We start from the raw sequence: 14,274 nt of genomic DNA on the forward strand, positions 1-14,274 counted from the left end.
GACAATTTTCTTGGATTGTTTCTTGCAATATTGTATCAAGGTTCTTCTTTTGGTCACAACTTTCAGGCAGTCCAATTATTCTTATATTTTCTCTTCTTCTGTTCTCCAGATCTGTTGTTTTTCATATGTTTCACATTCTGTTCTATTTTTTTCATTATTTATAATCTGTCTTGTTATTTCTTGGTCTCATAGCTTCATTGACTTCCCCTTGCCCAATTCTAGTTTTCAAAGATTTAAAGAGATTTTTTTTTTTTTAAGCAAAACAATTATTTTAAAAATCAAACAGGAACAGTACAGGAAATAGTGGGAAAATAAATGAGAGCTATGTAAGAAAATTAGAAAAGAAGTAATAAAAGGCATCTTAGTAATAAAAAAATCTAGATTTTTAAGTCATCTGTAGTTTATATTCTGAGTTACCTGGGGCACTGGGAAATAAAGTAATTTACTTCTCAGGTAGCTTACATTCTTTTTTTTTTTTTTTTTTTTGGCTGAGGCAATTGGGGTTAAGTGACTTACTCAGGGTCACACAGCTAGGAAGTGTTAAGTGTCTGAGGCCAGATTTGAACTCAGGTCCTCCTGACTTCAGGGTTGGTGCTCTATTCAGGGTGCCACCTAGCTGCCCCAAGTGATTTATTTCTCTAAGTTCACATAGCCAGTAAAAGACTGTACAATTTAGCTACAGGACTCATTAACTCCAAGGACACCCTTTTATCCAATCTCTGAGCTGTTGCTACTTTAATGCTTCTTGTTGGGACCATAAGTATCTTTATCTGCTTCATTTTGTCTCTGTAAATTGTTGTTAGATTCTTTTGTGTGTTTATGTCTGTTTAGGAAGCATTGTATTGTTTTGAAAGCTTTGATGTAATTAGAACAATGTTACCTGAAAACAAGAACATGTGAACCGTCCATAGGGAATTTCTCACATGGACTTCTGTCATTTTCAAGCATATGTTTCCCTGGCTTATAGTTTTTCTTATGTTTTCTTAAAGGACCCTGCTCTCCTTACAACTTGTCTGTCTATATTTCTTATCACTATGACTTTTTTATGAGAAGGTAGAAATATGTCTAGGAGGCACTTAGGTGGCTCAATGAATAGAACACTGGTCCTGGAGTCAGGCATATCTAAGTTCAAATGTGGTCTTAGGTATTTATTAGCTATGTAACCCTGCGTAAGCCACTTAGTCTCTTCCTTAATCCACTGGAAAGTGGAAAAGGAAATGACAAAACTATTTTAGTATATTTGACAAGAAAACCCTTGAACAATATCTACTGTCTTATAACAACATTCTCTAACAATGCTATCAAAAACAAATCACTAGAGAAAACAAAGATAAGAAAAACAGCTGGAACAATTTTGAGGCCATTGAGCCAAAGCATTAATCTCGTATCTTAAAGAACAAAAGATTATCATCTAAAAAAGAATCAAATAGAATTACCATAGAAAAAAGAATAACAGATAGCTGTACCCATATATGTTATTCATTCAATTCAATTGTGTCAGACTCTTTGTGACCCCTCAGATCATATTGTCCAATTTTTTTTCTCATTCTGTATTTAAGTGTAAAATTAAAAAAAAATTATCAAAGGGTGAAAAAAAAAGAAAGAATAGAATTTACAAATTTAAAAAGCATTGCCATGTACACAACAGATGATAAGAATATTCAATATAAAATAATAAATTTCTATTTCAAGAACACCTATATAATAAATACTACATATTGTTGTCAAAGCTGTCATGATTTTCTTAATTTCCTTGTTGGTTTTCTTTTGTTCTTTGCTGTTCATTTTTTATTTTATTTCCTTTCCCCTTCCCCTCCTCTCTTATCCCTTTCCCTAAAGAAGTCTACAGTTAAGTGTGGATATTTATACACTTATACACATATACATACATAAATATCTCTAAATGGACATATAAAACACAAATACATTTATACACACACGTGTAAATCCGCACTTTATTTTCTCTTATCACCTATTTCTCTGAAAATGGATAACCTTGTCCTTCCTAAGGTCAAGTCTTTCCATATTTTTCTAAATCAATCAGATCATCATTTCTTACAACAGCAATATTCCTTTCAGGATTCAAATAGCATTGTCCTTCATAGGATTTTTGAGGTTAATTTGGGTGTTTACATTAGTCAAAATGACTTTGTTGTTTAAACTTGTTCTTAAAAAAGTACTGCTATTATATATAGTGTTCTTGGGTTTGTTCCTTTTACTCTTTTTGTTTTGTGGAATTTTTTTTTTTCATGCTATTTTAAACCCATTGAGAACATTTCTTAGTAATGTTTTATCAGGAACACATACCATATTTCTCTCTCTCTCTCTCTCTCTCTCTCTCTCTTTTTTTCTGCTGAGGCAATTGGGGTTAAGTGACTTGCACAGGGTCGCACAACTAGGCAGTGTTAAGTGTCTGAGATTAGATTTGAACTCAAGGGGTCCTCCTGACTTCAGGATTGGCGCTTTATCCATTTGTGCCATCTAGCTGCCCTCATATACCATATTTTCTTTAGCCATTTTCCAATTAATGGACATCCCTGAAATTTCCAGTTCTTTGCCACCACAAAGAGGTGCTATAAAATATTTTAGAATATGTAGGTTCTTTTTTATTTTCCATAATCATCTTGGGAGACAGTCCAAATAATAGTATTGCTGAGTCAAAGTATATGGACAGTTTAATAACTCTTTAGGTATAATTCCAAATCTCTTTCCAAAGTGGTTGCATAAGCTCATAGATCTACCAATAATATGGTCACTTCCCAATTTTTTCACATTACTTTCAACATTTGTCAATTTTCCCTTCTATCATTTTAGCCAGTTTGATGGGTATAAAATGATATTTCAAGTTGGCTTTAATTTGCATTTCTATAGTCAATAATGATTTAGAACATGTTTTTCACATGACTATAAATTGTTTTAATTTCTTCTTTGGGAAAACTGCCTGTTCATATCTATTGATTATTGGAAATGACTTGCATTCTTCTAGATTTGACACACATTCTTTATACATTTGAGATATGAGACTTTTTGGAACTGTCTGTAGAATTCTCTTTCCCCCTACCTCAAGTTTTCTACTTTGCTTTTGATTTTGGCTGTATTTATTTGTTTTATTTGTACAAAATGTTTTAAATTTAATATAATAAAAATTATCCATTTTATACCTCACAACACTTCCTGTCTCTTATTTATTCAAAAGTCATTTACCTATGCATAAATCTGATAGGTAATATGTTCCTTGTTCTTCATATTATAATATCTCTCTTTATGTCTAGGTCATATGTATTCATTTTGACCTTACCTTAGTAAATGGTGGAAGATATTGATCCATGCCCAATTTCTATCAGATAGCTTTCGAGCTTTTCCAACAATTTGTAACATAATGAATTCTTATCTCAAATGTATGCATTGTTTATACCCATGATTCCCTATTCCCTCCCTCACCCCCCCACCCCTCCACACACACATAAAAAAAAAAAAAAGGTAAGATAAATGCCTCCTTGTATCTCTTCTTTGGGGTGAATCTTTGTCATAATTTTGCAACGTTTACTATCAATTGATTTTTTTTTTCCATTTAATATGGTTGATATTATATATATTGTTTCCCTGATCCTGATTTTGCTTACTTTGTTTCAATTTCTCTTAAGTTTTTCTGTGTTTGTATTCAGCTTTCTCTTCATATTTTATACATTAATATTTTGTTATATTTGTATATCATTCAACCAACATGCATTTATTAAGATCTTATCTTGTTACTTATCATGCTAGTTGGGAGGAGGGAATGATAACACACAGAAATAAAGTTCTGGCTTCAAAAAGCTTATATTCTAAAGAAGAAAACATATAAATCAGAACATAGAATATAAATGTAGAATAGATGGGAAGGAACATTAAAGTGACTTGGGGGGATACTAGGAAAGGCCTCCCTGAAAGAGGTGATACTTGGATTGTGTCTTAAAGGAAGTTATAAATTTTAAGAATCAGATTAGGAGAAGGATAAGGATGGAGAGAAGATGGAGTGTGAAGTATGATGAAAAGCAAAGTAGGCTGTATGATGAAAAGCAAAGTAGGCTGTATGGTTGGATTGTAGAGTGCAAGGAGAAGAGTATATTAAATGCCAGTGAAAGGATTTCTATTTGAGGTAATAATCACAAGAGCACAAGTAGTGTGCTTATATGTTTGTACCTATATTTTAGAAAAATCATTTAGATAGCTGGGTAAAGAATAGATTGAAGTGGAGAGAGACTTGAGGCAGAGTTCATACTTTTTAATGTAGTTTTTTTCTCATTACACGTAAAATTTAAAAACATTTGTTCTTTAAAAATTTGAGTTCCAAAATTTTTCCCTCCATCTCCATTGAGAATGTAAGCAATTTGATATAGATTATACATGTACAGTCATGCAAAATATGATTCCTTTTGTGAAAGAAAACAGATACAACAACAAAAAAAGACAAAGTTTTAAAAAAGTATGCTTTAATCTGCATTCAGATTCCATCGGTTCTTTTTGTGGAGTTGGATACTATTTTTCATTATGCATCCTTCAGAATTGTCTTAGATCATTGTTTTGCTGGGAACAGCTAAGACATTCACAATTAAAACATATGATATTGCTATTATTGTGTCCAATCTTCTGTTCATTTTGCATCAGTTCACTTAAGTCTTTACAGGCTTTTCTGAAAGCATACTGTTCATCATTCCATCACTGCTGTAATAATATTCAATCATATCCTATATCACAGCTTGTTCAGCTGTTCTCCAATTGATGGGCAAAGGATACCACTTTTTTTTAAAATAATTTTTTATTGATAGAACCCATGCCAGGGTAATTTTTTACAGCATTATTCCTTGCACTCACTTCTGTTCCGATTTTTCCCCTCCCTCCCTCCACTCTCTCCCCTAGATGGCAAGCCGTCCTATATATGTTAAATAGGTTACAGTATATAAAGGATACCACTTTGAAAGTTAATTACTGGATCATAATTTGTTTAGCCATTCCTCCAAAAATGGTCATCATTTCCCTCCATCTCATTCTTTTACTCCTACTCCCTGCTGAATGGGGCCATTCAGGAAGCACAAGAGATATTTTATGCCTACCATTTCCCTCTATATTCAGTTCAGCTTGATAATTTATTAATTGTCTATTATGTACTCTGTGTTAAGTTCTGGGACAAATATGAAGACAGACATTTCCTTCCCTTTAGGAGTTTACAATCTAGTGGGAGAAGATAACAAATAAAAAGAAGCTTAGTAAGCTGGGAAGGGAAAGAAGACACTAGGAGTTACTCTGCCCAAGGTCATCTTGGTGTATAGAGTTGAAATTAGGCAGACCTGCAGATGGGAAGTAGAATAAGTTGGCAATTCAGTTTCTGCCTTTAAACTTCAGTTTAAAGGAAAGCTTTGGGAGAAATTTAGTTCTCCGTCCTCCAGACCTCTAGTTACAGGAAAGAGTAAGCTCTCTTGTTAGACTGTAACCTCGAGGGCAGGCAATTCTTTGTTTTTGTATTTATATCTTGAGAATCAATCTGGTTCCTTGGCACATAGTAATTCTCAAATACTTTCATTTATTCATTATATTGTTAAATAATTTTTTGATTCATAATAATTATAATTCTATTTCTGTAGTACTTTTAAGATTTCCAAAGCACTTTGCCTTCATTGGTCTTGTAATATAATTATCATAAGTATGTTTATCTCCATCTCTCCTTTTTCATATGAAGAAATAGATTTATGAAGGTTAAATCACTAGTAATATCAAATGATTAATGAAAATTCTTATTTGTTTTCTGACCCCAAATCTAACACCTTTCTGGTTATCCCACAATGCAGAAGTATTTAGGAAATAATTGTAAAATATAGTTATCCTAGAATATTCTAAGATTTCATTGTCATGCCTGTGTTCTTGCTATGACTAAATTCTTATTTTTAATCTTCTCAAATTCTTCCTGTACTTTTTCCTTTCCTTTCTTTCTTTCTTTTTTTTAATTAAATTTTTTTACTTCTAAATTTTATTAATTTTTCTTTTTCTTAGGGCTACACAACTGTTTTGAGAGAACATCCTCCCAGAAGAGGGAACAGAAGGAGAAACATCTTTGTAAAAAAGACCTTGGTATCCCATGAACGAAACAGCAGATCTCGTATCGGGGTGCAACAGTACTCCGGAGCCAGTTACACGGCTCAGAAAAGGTTACCAATTTGATGTTTCAGGAAAAAGTCATAATGATAACCACCAAGAAGAAGATCTGGGGCCTCTTTTAGTGGCATCTGTTCCCTGTTCCCAGTTCAAAAAAGTAAGTAGGTGATATAAAAGTTGCAATTAAGATAGCATAAGGGATCTTAGAAGATCATCATTTAAAATGTGATCATGACTTTGTAGAAAAGAAACCATTAATAATTGTCACTTTTCAGGGTAGGAGGATTTTGGTTTAACATCTTGTGAATTATCTTGAAAATTATGATGTCTTCAGTAAGTTTTCCTTTTTGGAGATATTTTCATTTTCTCTTTATAAAAAGTTGGTAGGTTTTCCTTTTTTGCAGCTATTTTCATTTTCTCTTTATAACAAGTAGAAATGATGATCACGAGGTTGCTCATTGTGTTGAACACTGAATTTAAACTCATATTATGATCAGCTAGGGCAGAATAGAATGTAAATTGTAAAGCCAGTTGGCCATAATAATAAATATTTTTTCACAGTAACCCACCTTCCTTTCTTGCCTATGCTTTGGTTATGAAGTTCCTAATAGACTTTTGGAACAAATGCTGCCAATTGGGGATAGTACTAGCTATTGAAACTTGTTTACTGGGCATATCTTGGTGTCAGTTCAGTTTGGAAAACAGAAGAAATTGCTTTTTGAGATTTACTTTTGTCTATAAAAGGGAAAGAGCAGTTTTAAACAAATCACATTAGCAAACAAAACAGTTCTAATGTGAGAATAGTGGGAAGAAGTTAATTTTGTAGGTAGTTTATCTCTTTAATTTTATTTGTGTGCTCAGGAATAGTGATACTATAAAAAAAAAAGTATATACTGAAAATGTAGCATACTGAGTGACTGTCCATTTTTGTTTGGAGTGTTCCTGTTTGGTTCATAGGGGAGACTTCCATCTTTTTTTGGATATCTTTTTGGATAAATATCTCAGTGGTATTTTATTTTTCCAAATACATGCAAAGATAGTTTTCAACATTTTTTTTTTTTTGACTGAGGCAATTGGGGTAAAGTGACTTGCCCAGGGTCACACAGCTAGGAAGTATTAAGTATCTGAGGCTGGATTTGAACTCAGGTCCTCCTGACTTAAGGGCTTTTCTCCTTTTCTCCCTTACCTTCATTCCCAAGAAAGAAAGCAATTTGATATAGGATAAATATGTGCAGTCCTTTTAAACATATTTCCATGTTTGTCATATTGTACCAAAAAATCAGACCAAAAGGGAAAAAACATGAGAAAACAAAAAGCAAGCAAACAAAAAGATGATAATACAACGTTTTGATCCATATTCAGTTTTCATAGTTCTCTCTAGAGGCATATGGCATTTTTTATCCCAAGTTTATTGGAATTGAGACTTCATTTTTATTAGCATCCTGTTGGTTTGGATTTTAAAGACTTTTCTCTCAAGTAAACATTCTGGTGGGCCAGGGACCTTTTAACTATTAACAAACCAAAAAAGCCCTTAAGCTGAGATTTCAGTTTTGTTCTTGGTCTCACTTGAGAAGAACATAATAGTGGGATTTCTGTTTAATGCATACAGTGGACAGATAAATCATAGATTAGAGATGGAAGAGACCAGAGGAGGCATCTAGTCTAGCTTCCTTATTTTATAGTTATTAAAAAAAAAAAAAAAAAACAGATTCTGGAGAGTTAAGTGATTTGTTCAGTGTTACAAAGATAGTAACCAACAATCCCAGAATTTGACTCCACATCAGATACTCTCTCTTTTGAATCACAAGTTATGAAATATCTTACCTATCTGTAAATAACATGACAGAATAAGGCCTTGAAGTTTATTCTTGGAGGAGACATGTAGGATCTGTATTTCCTTCTATTTTAGTATATAACATAATATCACCTGGAATCATGACCACATAAATAGGGGGTCATATTACTGGTTGTAAAACACTTTGAAAAGAACATGTGACTATAGACTTTCCTTTTATAAGTCCTTTCTATTTGACGAGGTGCCTTTAGCAATATCATTTTTTAAATAATAGCTTTTTATTTTTACAAATACATGCCAAGATAGTTTTTCAACATTCACCTTTATAAAACCTCGTGTTTCAAGTTTTTCTCCTTCCTCCCCCGACCTGACAGCAAGCAATCCATGCTAGGTTAAACACGTGTAATTCTTCTAAACATTTTCCATATTTATCATATTTATCATAATGTGCAAGAAAAATCAGATCAAAAGGGAAAATAAAAACTATGAGAAAGAAAAAAAAAAGCAAGCAAACATCATCACCACCCCACCAAAAAAAAAAAAAAAGGTGAAAATATTATGCTTTTATACACATTGTCTCCATAGTTCTCTCTCTGGATTTGGATGGCTCTCTCCATCACAAGTCTATTGGAATTTCCTTGAATCACTTCATTGTTGAAAAAAGACAAGTGCATCACAGTTCATCATCATATAATCTTGTTATTAGAAATATTATTTTACATGATAAAGAGTGGATGTTTTAACTCCCCATTAATTTCAAATACTTGATGTATTTTACTTGCTTTCTTGAAACCCTGAAAAATTGTTACGATAGACTGAGGTCTGTAAGGAAAAGATTAAGGAAATGTGCCATTTATGTACTTTTAATGAAGTTGTGTTAACTGGCTGAAAACATTTTTTTATTTTTGCCTTTTGGAAGCATTTTTATAAGTATTTACATTTTCAGTACAACTGTAACCTAAATATCGATGATCAGAGACTCAGAACTCGAAGAGAACTCAGGTCTCTCCCATATTTTGTAGATGAGCAAATAGAGAGAAGTGATATGATTTGCCTTTTGTCATAATGAGGAAGGAGTAGATCTGGAATTTCCACCTGTTTCTGTTGATGATAAAACCAGTTTCCTTTTCCTTCTATCTTTTAAGCAAAATTTTTTTGTTGAAATACATTTTTGTACTATATGTTTATATGTTGTCTCTCAAGAAACTCAGTGCTTCATGTAAATTATTTCTTTCAATCATTAAATATTAAGTGCCTACAAAGTATGCCTATGCATACTATTCTCCATTTCACCAATGGAGAAACAGAAGCCAAGTAACTTGTTTTACAGCACATAATAGAACAACTCAGGTCTCTAAACCTCTAGGCCAGTGTTCTTTTCCATTAAAGTATACTAAGAGTTTCTTTTGCTATTGTAGGTGGCTGGTGATTATAGTATCATAGAATCATAATTGAAAGGCACTTGGTAACTAAAAGCAGTCTGAAATATTCTGTCACTTATATCTGACTGGTTTGTAGTATGTAGTAAAATGCCATTCAGCAAATATTTATCAGAAAGACAGCATGTGGTGTTCATTGTGTTATTTATGTTCTTCCTTTAAACATATGGGTCCTGCATGTGTAAGTATCCTTTTTATACTAAACCTGTTCTTTGAGAGCTCTGATCCTTTGACTCATCTGCATTTTCTCAGTCTATCTTATCCATTCTGGCTTCATTTGTCTTCAATTTCTGGATCTGAATCTGGTGATGGTTTCTTTAATGTTTCACCAACTACAACCCTAGAATCCCTCATTTCCTTGATTTTGCTTTATTTTTAACCTCCTGATCTTCAATCCATGTAAATGAAACTGTTCATTCTCCCCATTCCACATGCTAAGTCTTATTAGAAAGTCCTTTTTGGATAAAATCACAAAATTGGATTAATTTAACCCACTTCAGATTTATGGTATATAACTTCAGCTGGATATAATCTTTTTACTTTGTTTTCATTGATTCCCTTTCCAATTTTTCCCCAGCTCTTCAAGCCTACAAACTATCTCCAATTTTCATCCTTTAATTTTTACTGACTGGACATCTGTATCATTTTTTTCCCCTTTATTCGCTGTTAGTTTCTTCCTGTTAGTCTCCTTCTCTTTGGACTCAGTAACTTCACTTTCTACTGTTTCTCCAGCCTCTTTGACTATTCTTCTCTCCTTTACTGATTTCTCCTCTTTCCAACCCACTCAGGTAGGTATTTTCCTTGGTCTTTTTCTCTTCTTTCTTTATATGTTATCCTTTGGTCATCTTACTTCATTGGCTTCAGTGATCACTTTTCCAAATCCATATCTCTAGCTTGGACTTCTCCTAATCTCCAGCTTTTCTTTTCCAGTTGCCTATGGGACATCTTTCCTTGAATGTCTTATCAGTATCCCAAATTCCACATGTTCAAAAGTTAATTTTACCCCTAAATCCACTTTCCTTTCAGATTTCTCTTTGTTTCTTTTAGTGAAACTATCATTTGCTTTGTCTCAGAATTCCAGTGGTAAACTTTTAGTTTAACTATCAGCATTTTAAATGACTTGTAACCTAGAGTAGACTTATGAGCCCTTTTCAGCAGTTAAATATCAGTTTGACAGCTGTATGGAAAATGAGTGGGAGAGATTGGAGGCTAAAAACTCATGGTCAATTAGTTGGTGAACAAATATTATGTACGTACTGTGTGCCAGGTATTGTGTTAAGAACACAGGATGCAGCGAAAAACAAAAATAGTCCTTTTCTTTAAGGATCTCACATTCTGAATAGGGAGACAAACACTAAAAGATATGTAGAGAATAGATGAAAGGTAATCTTTGAGGAGAACGCACTAGCACAGAGCATTCCACAGAGTGGGGTGGAGGGGAAAGGAAACAATTAAGAAAGGCTTCCTACAAAAAGTAGGACCTAGGTTGAATCTGAAGGAAGCCAGGAAAATGTAGGGGATACAGAATGTGCCAGGAATGGGAGCAATTAGTGCAAAGTTAGACAGTGAGTTATTGTGTGTGAAGAACAGCAAGTGGAAAGGAGAGCACAACAAGAATGTAAAGGTAGGAAGGAGTCAGGTTGTAAAGGACTGTAAATGCCAACTAGAAAAGTTTGTTCTGGAAGTAATAAGGAACCATAGGGTAAGGTGTTTGGATGGTGGTAGGAAGATAGTTCTGTGCATTGGGAAAAATCACTTTGGCAGCTGATTATTGCAATAATCTAGGAGTGGAGTGATAAATACTCAACAAGGATGGTAGCTGAATGTGTGGTGAAAGGGTTGTATATAAAGAGATGTGAAGGTAAAAATTGTAAGATTTGACAACAGATTGGATATATGGGGGTGACTTACTGAAAAGCTGAGGATGACACTTGAGTTTTTAAGAACCTGAATTACTGGTGTGTTTGACGCCAGTAATTGGAAAGAAGTAGTAGTTTTGGGGAAAGATAATATGTTCTATTTTGGCCCTATTGGGCCAAACCTGTTGAGTTTCAGGTGCTGCTAAAATCTTCTAGTTTGATCTATCCAAAGTTAATGATAAAGGGATAAAATGCAGGAGAGTGTCATGGTCTACATTTGGAGATCTGGAAATCATCTGCAAATAAACCCATGGGAGCTGATGAGATCACTAAATGAGAAAGTACATCAAATAGAGAAAGGGGCAGGGCAGCGTCTTAATGAATACCTAATGCTACTGGGTATGTCATGGAAAGAACTAGCAGATAAATGGAGTGATCAAATAGGTAGAAGAAATGGATTATGAAAAACTAGAGAGTAGAAACTATCCAGGGCATAGTGATCAAGTATGACATGATGCAAAGAGATTCAAAAAGAGGATTGAGAAAATGCTTTTATTAGATTTCGCAGTTTTTTCAGGCAGTGTCAGTTGATTCATGTAGTCAGAAATCATATTATAAAGGATTTACAAGGGGAAAGGAGTAAACATACATGCCTACTATATGCTAGGCAATTTTCTAAGCTAGTACAGGCAGTTTTCTCAAGGATTTTAGTATAGAAGGGAAAAATAGTAAAAAGAGAGATATGATAGCTTTTACAGGCTCTTTTCCAGGGGTGGATATATGAAGGGAGAAAAGGAGATGGATATGAACTCCCTTGTAGATATTGAATAAAAAGATTTGGCAGCTGATTGATTATAAGGAAAGAAAACACAGTTGAAAGTAACTCCCAAGTATTACACCTAAGTTACTAAATGAATGATGATATCCCCAGCAGAAACTCACCAATTAACTTATATATTAAAAAACAGATCAGGAAAAGATAAAAGCAAGGCTAGGTAGCAAAGAATAAATATGAATATGGTATGCTCAGGAAAGTGAAGGATAACAAAAAACCAATAGGGCATTCTTTTTTTTTTTTAATTACTTTTTATTTGCTGTAATGGGTTGAGGCTCGAGTTGATGCACTGAGGTCCCAAGCACATGAGGCTAAATAGTAATTGGACCATACTCTATTAATATATATACACTTGGAGAAAGAATGGCCCCCGCCCACTCTTTGTGCAAGTCCTGATGTGGAAATGACGATTTTGGTGGGTGGAGGCAGGGGGGCGGAGAAGGAAGCGGAAAGAGAGACTGCTGGCTGGCATCTTGTCACAGCTGCTCACATTGCTAATCCTCCTTCACTTCGGATCCCCCTTCACCTCCAATTCCCCTTCACCTTCGATCCTTTTTCACCTCTACTAAGAATAAAGATTGACGATTTTACCCTAACCTGAATTCCTGACTCCGGCTGATTTTAAAATATGCAGTCATCACAATTTACAAGATATATGCATAGGTAATTTTTCAGCATTGACAGTTGCAAAACCTTTTGTTCCAACTTTTTCCCTCCTTCCCCCAGATGGCAGGTTGACCAATACATGCAGTAGGGCATTTTTTCAGCCACATTGGAAGAAAAAGAACCAATAAAAGGATAGAATCATTACTTTGGAGTGACATAAATGGAGAATGGATTGGAATAGAGAAAGACTTGTGACAGGCAATCCACTGGCAGCATATTGTAGTGTGAAGTGCGAAGTCCCAGCATCAGGGTGATTATTTATTATATTATTGGAGAAGAGAAGGGATTGTAGATGAGAGATGTTACAAAGGTGATATCTGTAGACCTTGGCAATAGATTGAATAAAGGGAGTAAGAGTTGGGAGTTAAAATGTTTTTTTTTAATATTTTATTTTATTTTATAATAACTTTATATTGACAGAATCCATGCCAGGGTAATTTTTTTACAACATACCCCTTGCACTCGCTTCTGTTCCAGTTTTTCCACTCCCTCCCCTAGATGGCAAGCAGTCCTATATATGTTAGATATGTTGCAGTATATCCTAGATACAATATATATTTGCAGAACCAAACAGTTCTCTTGTTGCACAGGGAGAATTGGATTCAGAAAGTAAAAATAATCTGGGAAGAAAAACAAAAATGCAAATAGTTCACATTCATTTCCCAGTGTTCTTTCTTTGGATGTAGCTGCTTCTTTCCATCATTTATCAATTGAAACTAAGTTAGGTCTCTTTGTCAAAGAAATCTACTTCCATCAGAATACATCCTCATACAGTATCGTTGTTGAAGTATATAATGATCTCCTGGTTCTGCTCATTTCACTTAGCATCAGTTCATGTAAATCTCTCCAAGCCTCTCTGTAGTCATCCTGCTGGTCATTTCTTGAGAGTTGGGAGTTAAGAATGATACTGAGATTGTGAGCCTGAAGGACTAGGAGAATAGTGTTGCCCTCAATAGTAAGGGAGGGTAAGAGGTAGGAGAGAATTTAGAAGGAAATATGAGTTCTGTTTTGGACATATTAAGTTTAAGATATCTAATAGACACCTAATCTGATCTATCTGAAAGAAGATGTGAGACTGGAAGTCAGCAGGGAGGTACATCATTAAATCCATGGGTGCTGATGATAGGATCAAGTGAAGTAGTGTAGAGAGAGAAGAGTAGGGGGCCCAGGACAAAGCATTGTGAGACACTTAGGCTTAATGGACATGACCTGGATGAGGATTCAGCAGGAGAGATTGAAGAATGGTCAGATAAATAAGAGGATAGCTAGAAGAGTGGTATCCTGAAAACCTAGAGGGAAGAAAGTTTCAAGGGAAGGTGATGATTAACAGTATCAGTTACATAGGATGTTGGATTTGGCAATTTTGAGGTTATTGTTGACTTTGGGGAGAGTAGTTGGTGAGATGATGAGGTTGGAAGCCAAATTGTAAGGACTTAGAAAAGAGTAAGAGCAGAGATAATAGAGGCACCTATGGTCTTCTCAAGTTTGGTTACAGTGGGCAGAAGAAATTATATATATAGGATGATATTTGGTAAAGTTGAAAAGATCAAA

The 14,274-nt window shown here is 34.3% G+C and overlaps 1 protein-coding gene across 2 annotated transcripts in view; it reads left to right on the forward strand.

Annotated features, from left to right (window-relative positions):
• ADIPOR2 (adiponectin receptor 2) overlaps positions 1-14,274 on the forward strand; it is a 73,048-nt gene that overhangs the window by 24,631 nt on the left and 34,143 nt on the right. For both annotated transcript variants that reach the window (XM_051962832.1, XM_051962831.1), the window contains exon 2: positions 6,028-6,286. In XM_051962832.1, coding sequence (XP_051818792.1) covers positions 6,113-6,286 — 174 coding nt within the window. In that variant the 5' untranslated portion in view covers positions 6,028-6,112. The remainder of the gene's footprint in view (positions 1-6,027; positions 6,287-14,274) is intronic.

The sequence above is a fragment of the Antechinus flavipes genome, chromosome 5, assembly GCF_016432865.1.
Source record: "Antechinus flavipes isolate AdamAnt ecotype Samford, QLD, Australia chromosome 5, AdamAnt_v2, whole genome shotgun sequence".
Classification (NCBI taxonomy): domain Eukaryota; kingdom Metazoa; phylum Chordata; class Mammalia; order Dasyuromorphia; family Dasyuridae; genus Antechinus; species Antechinus flavipes.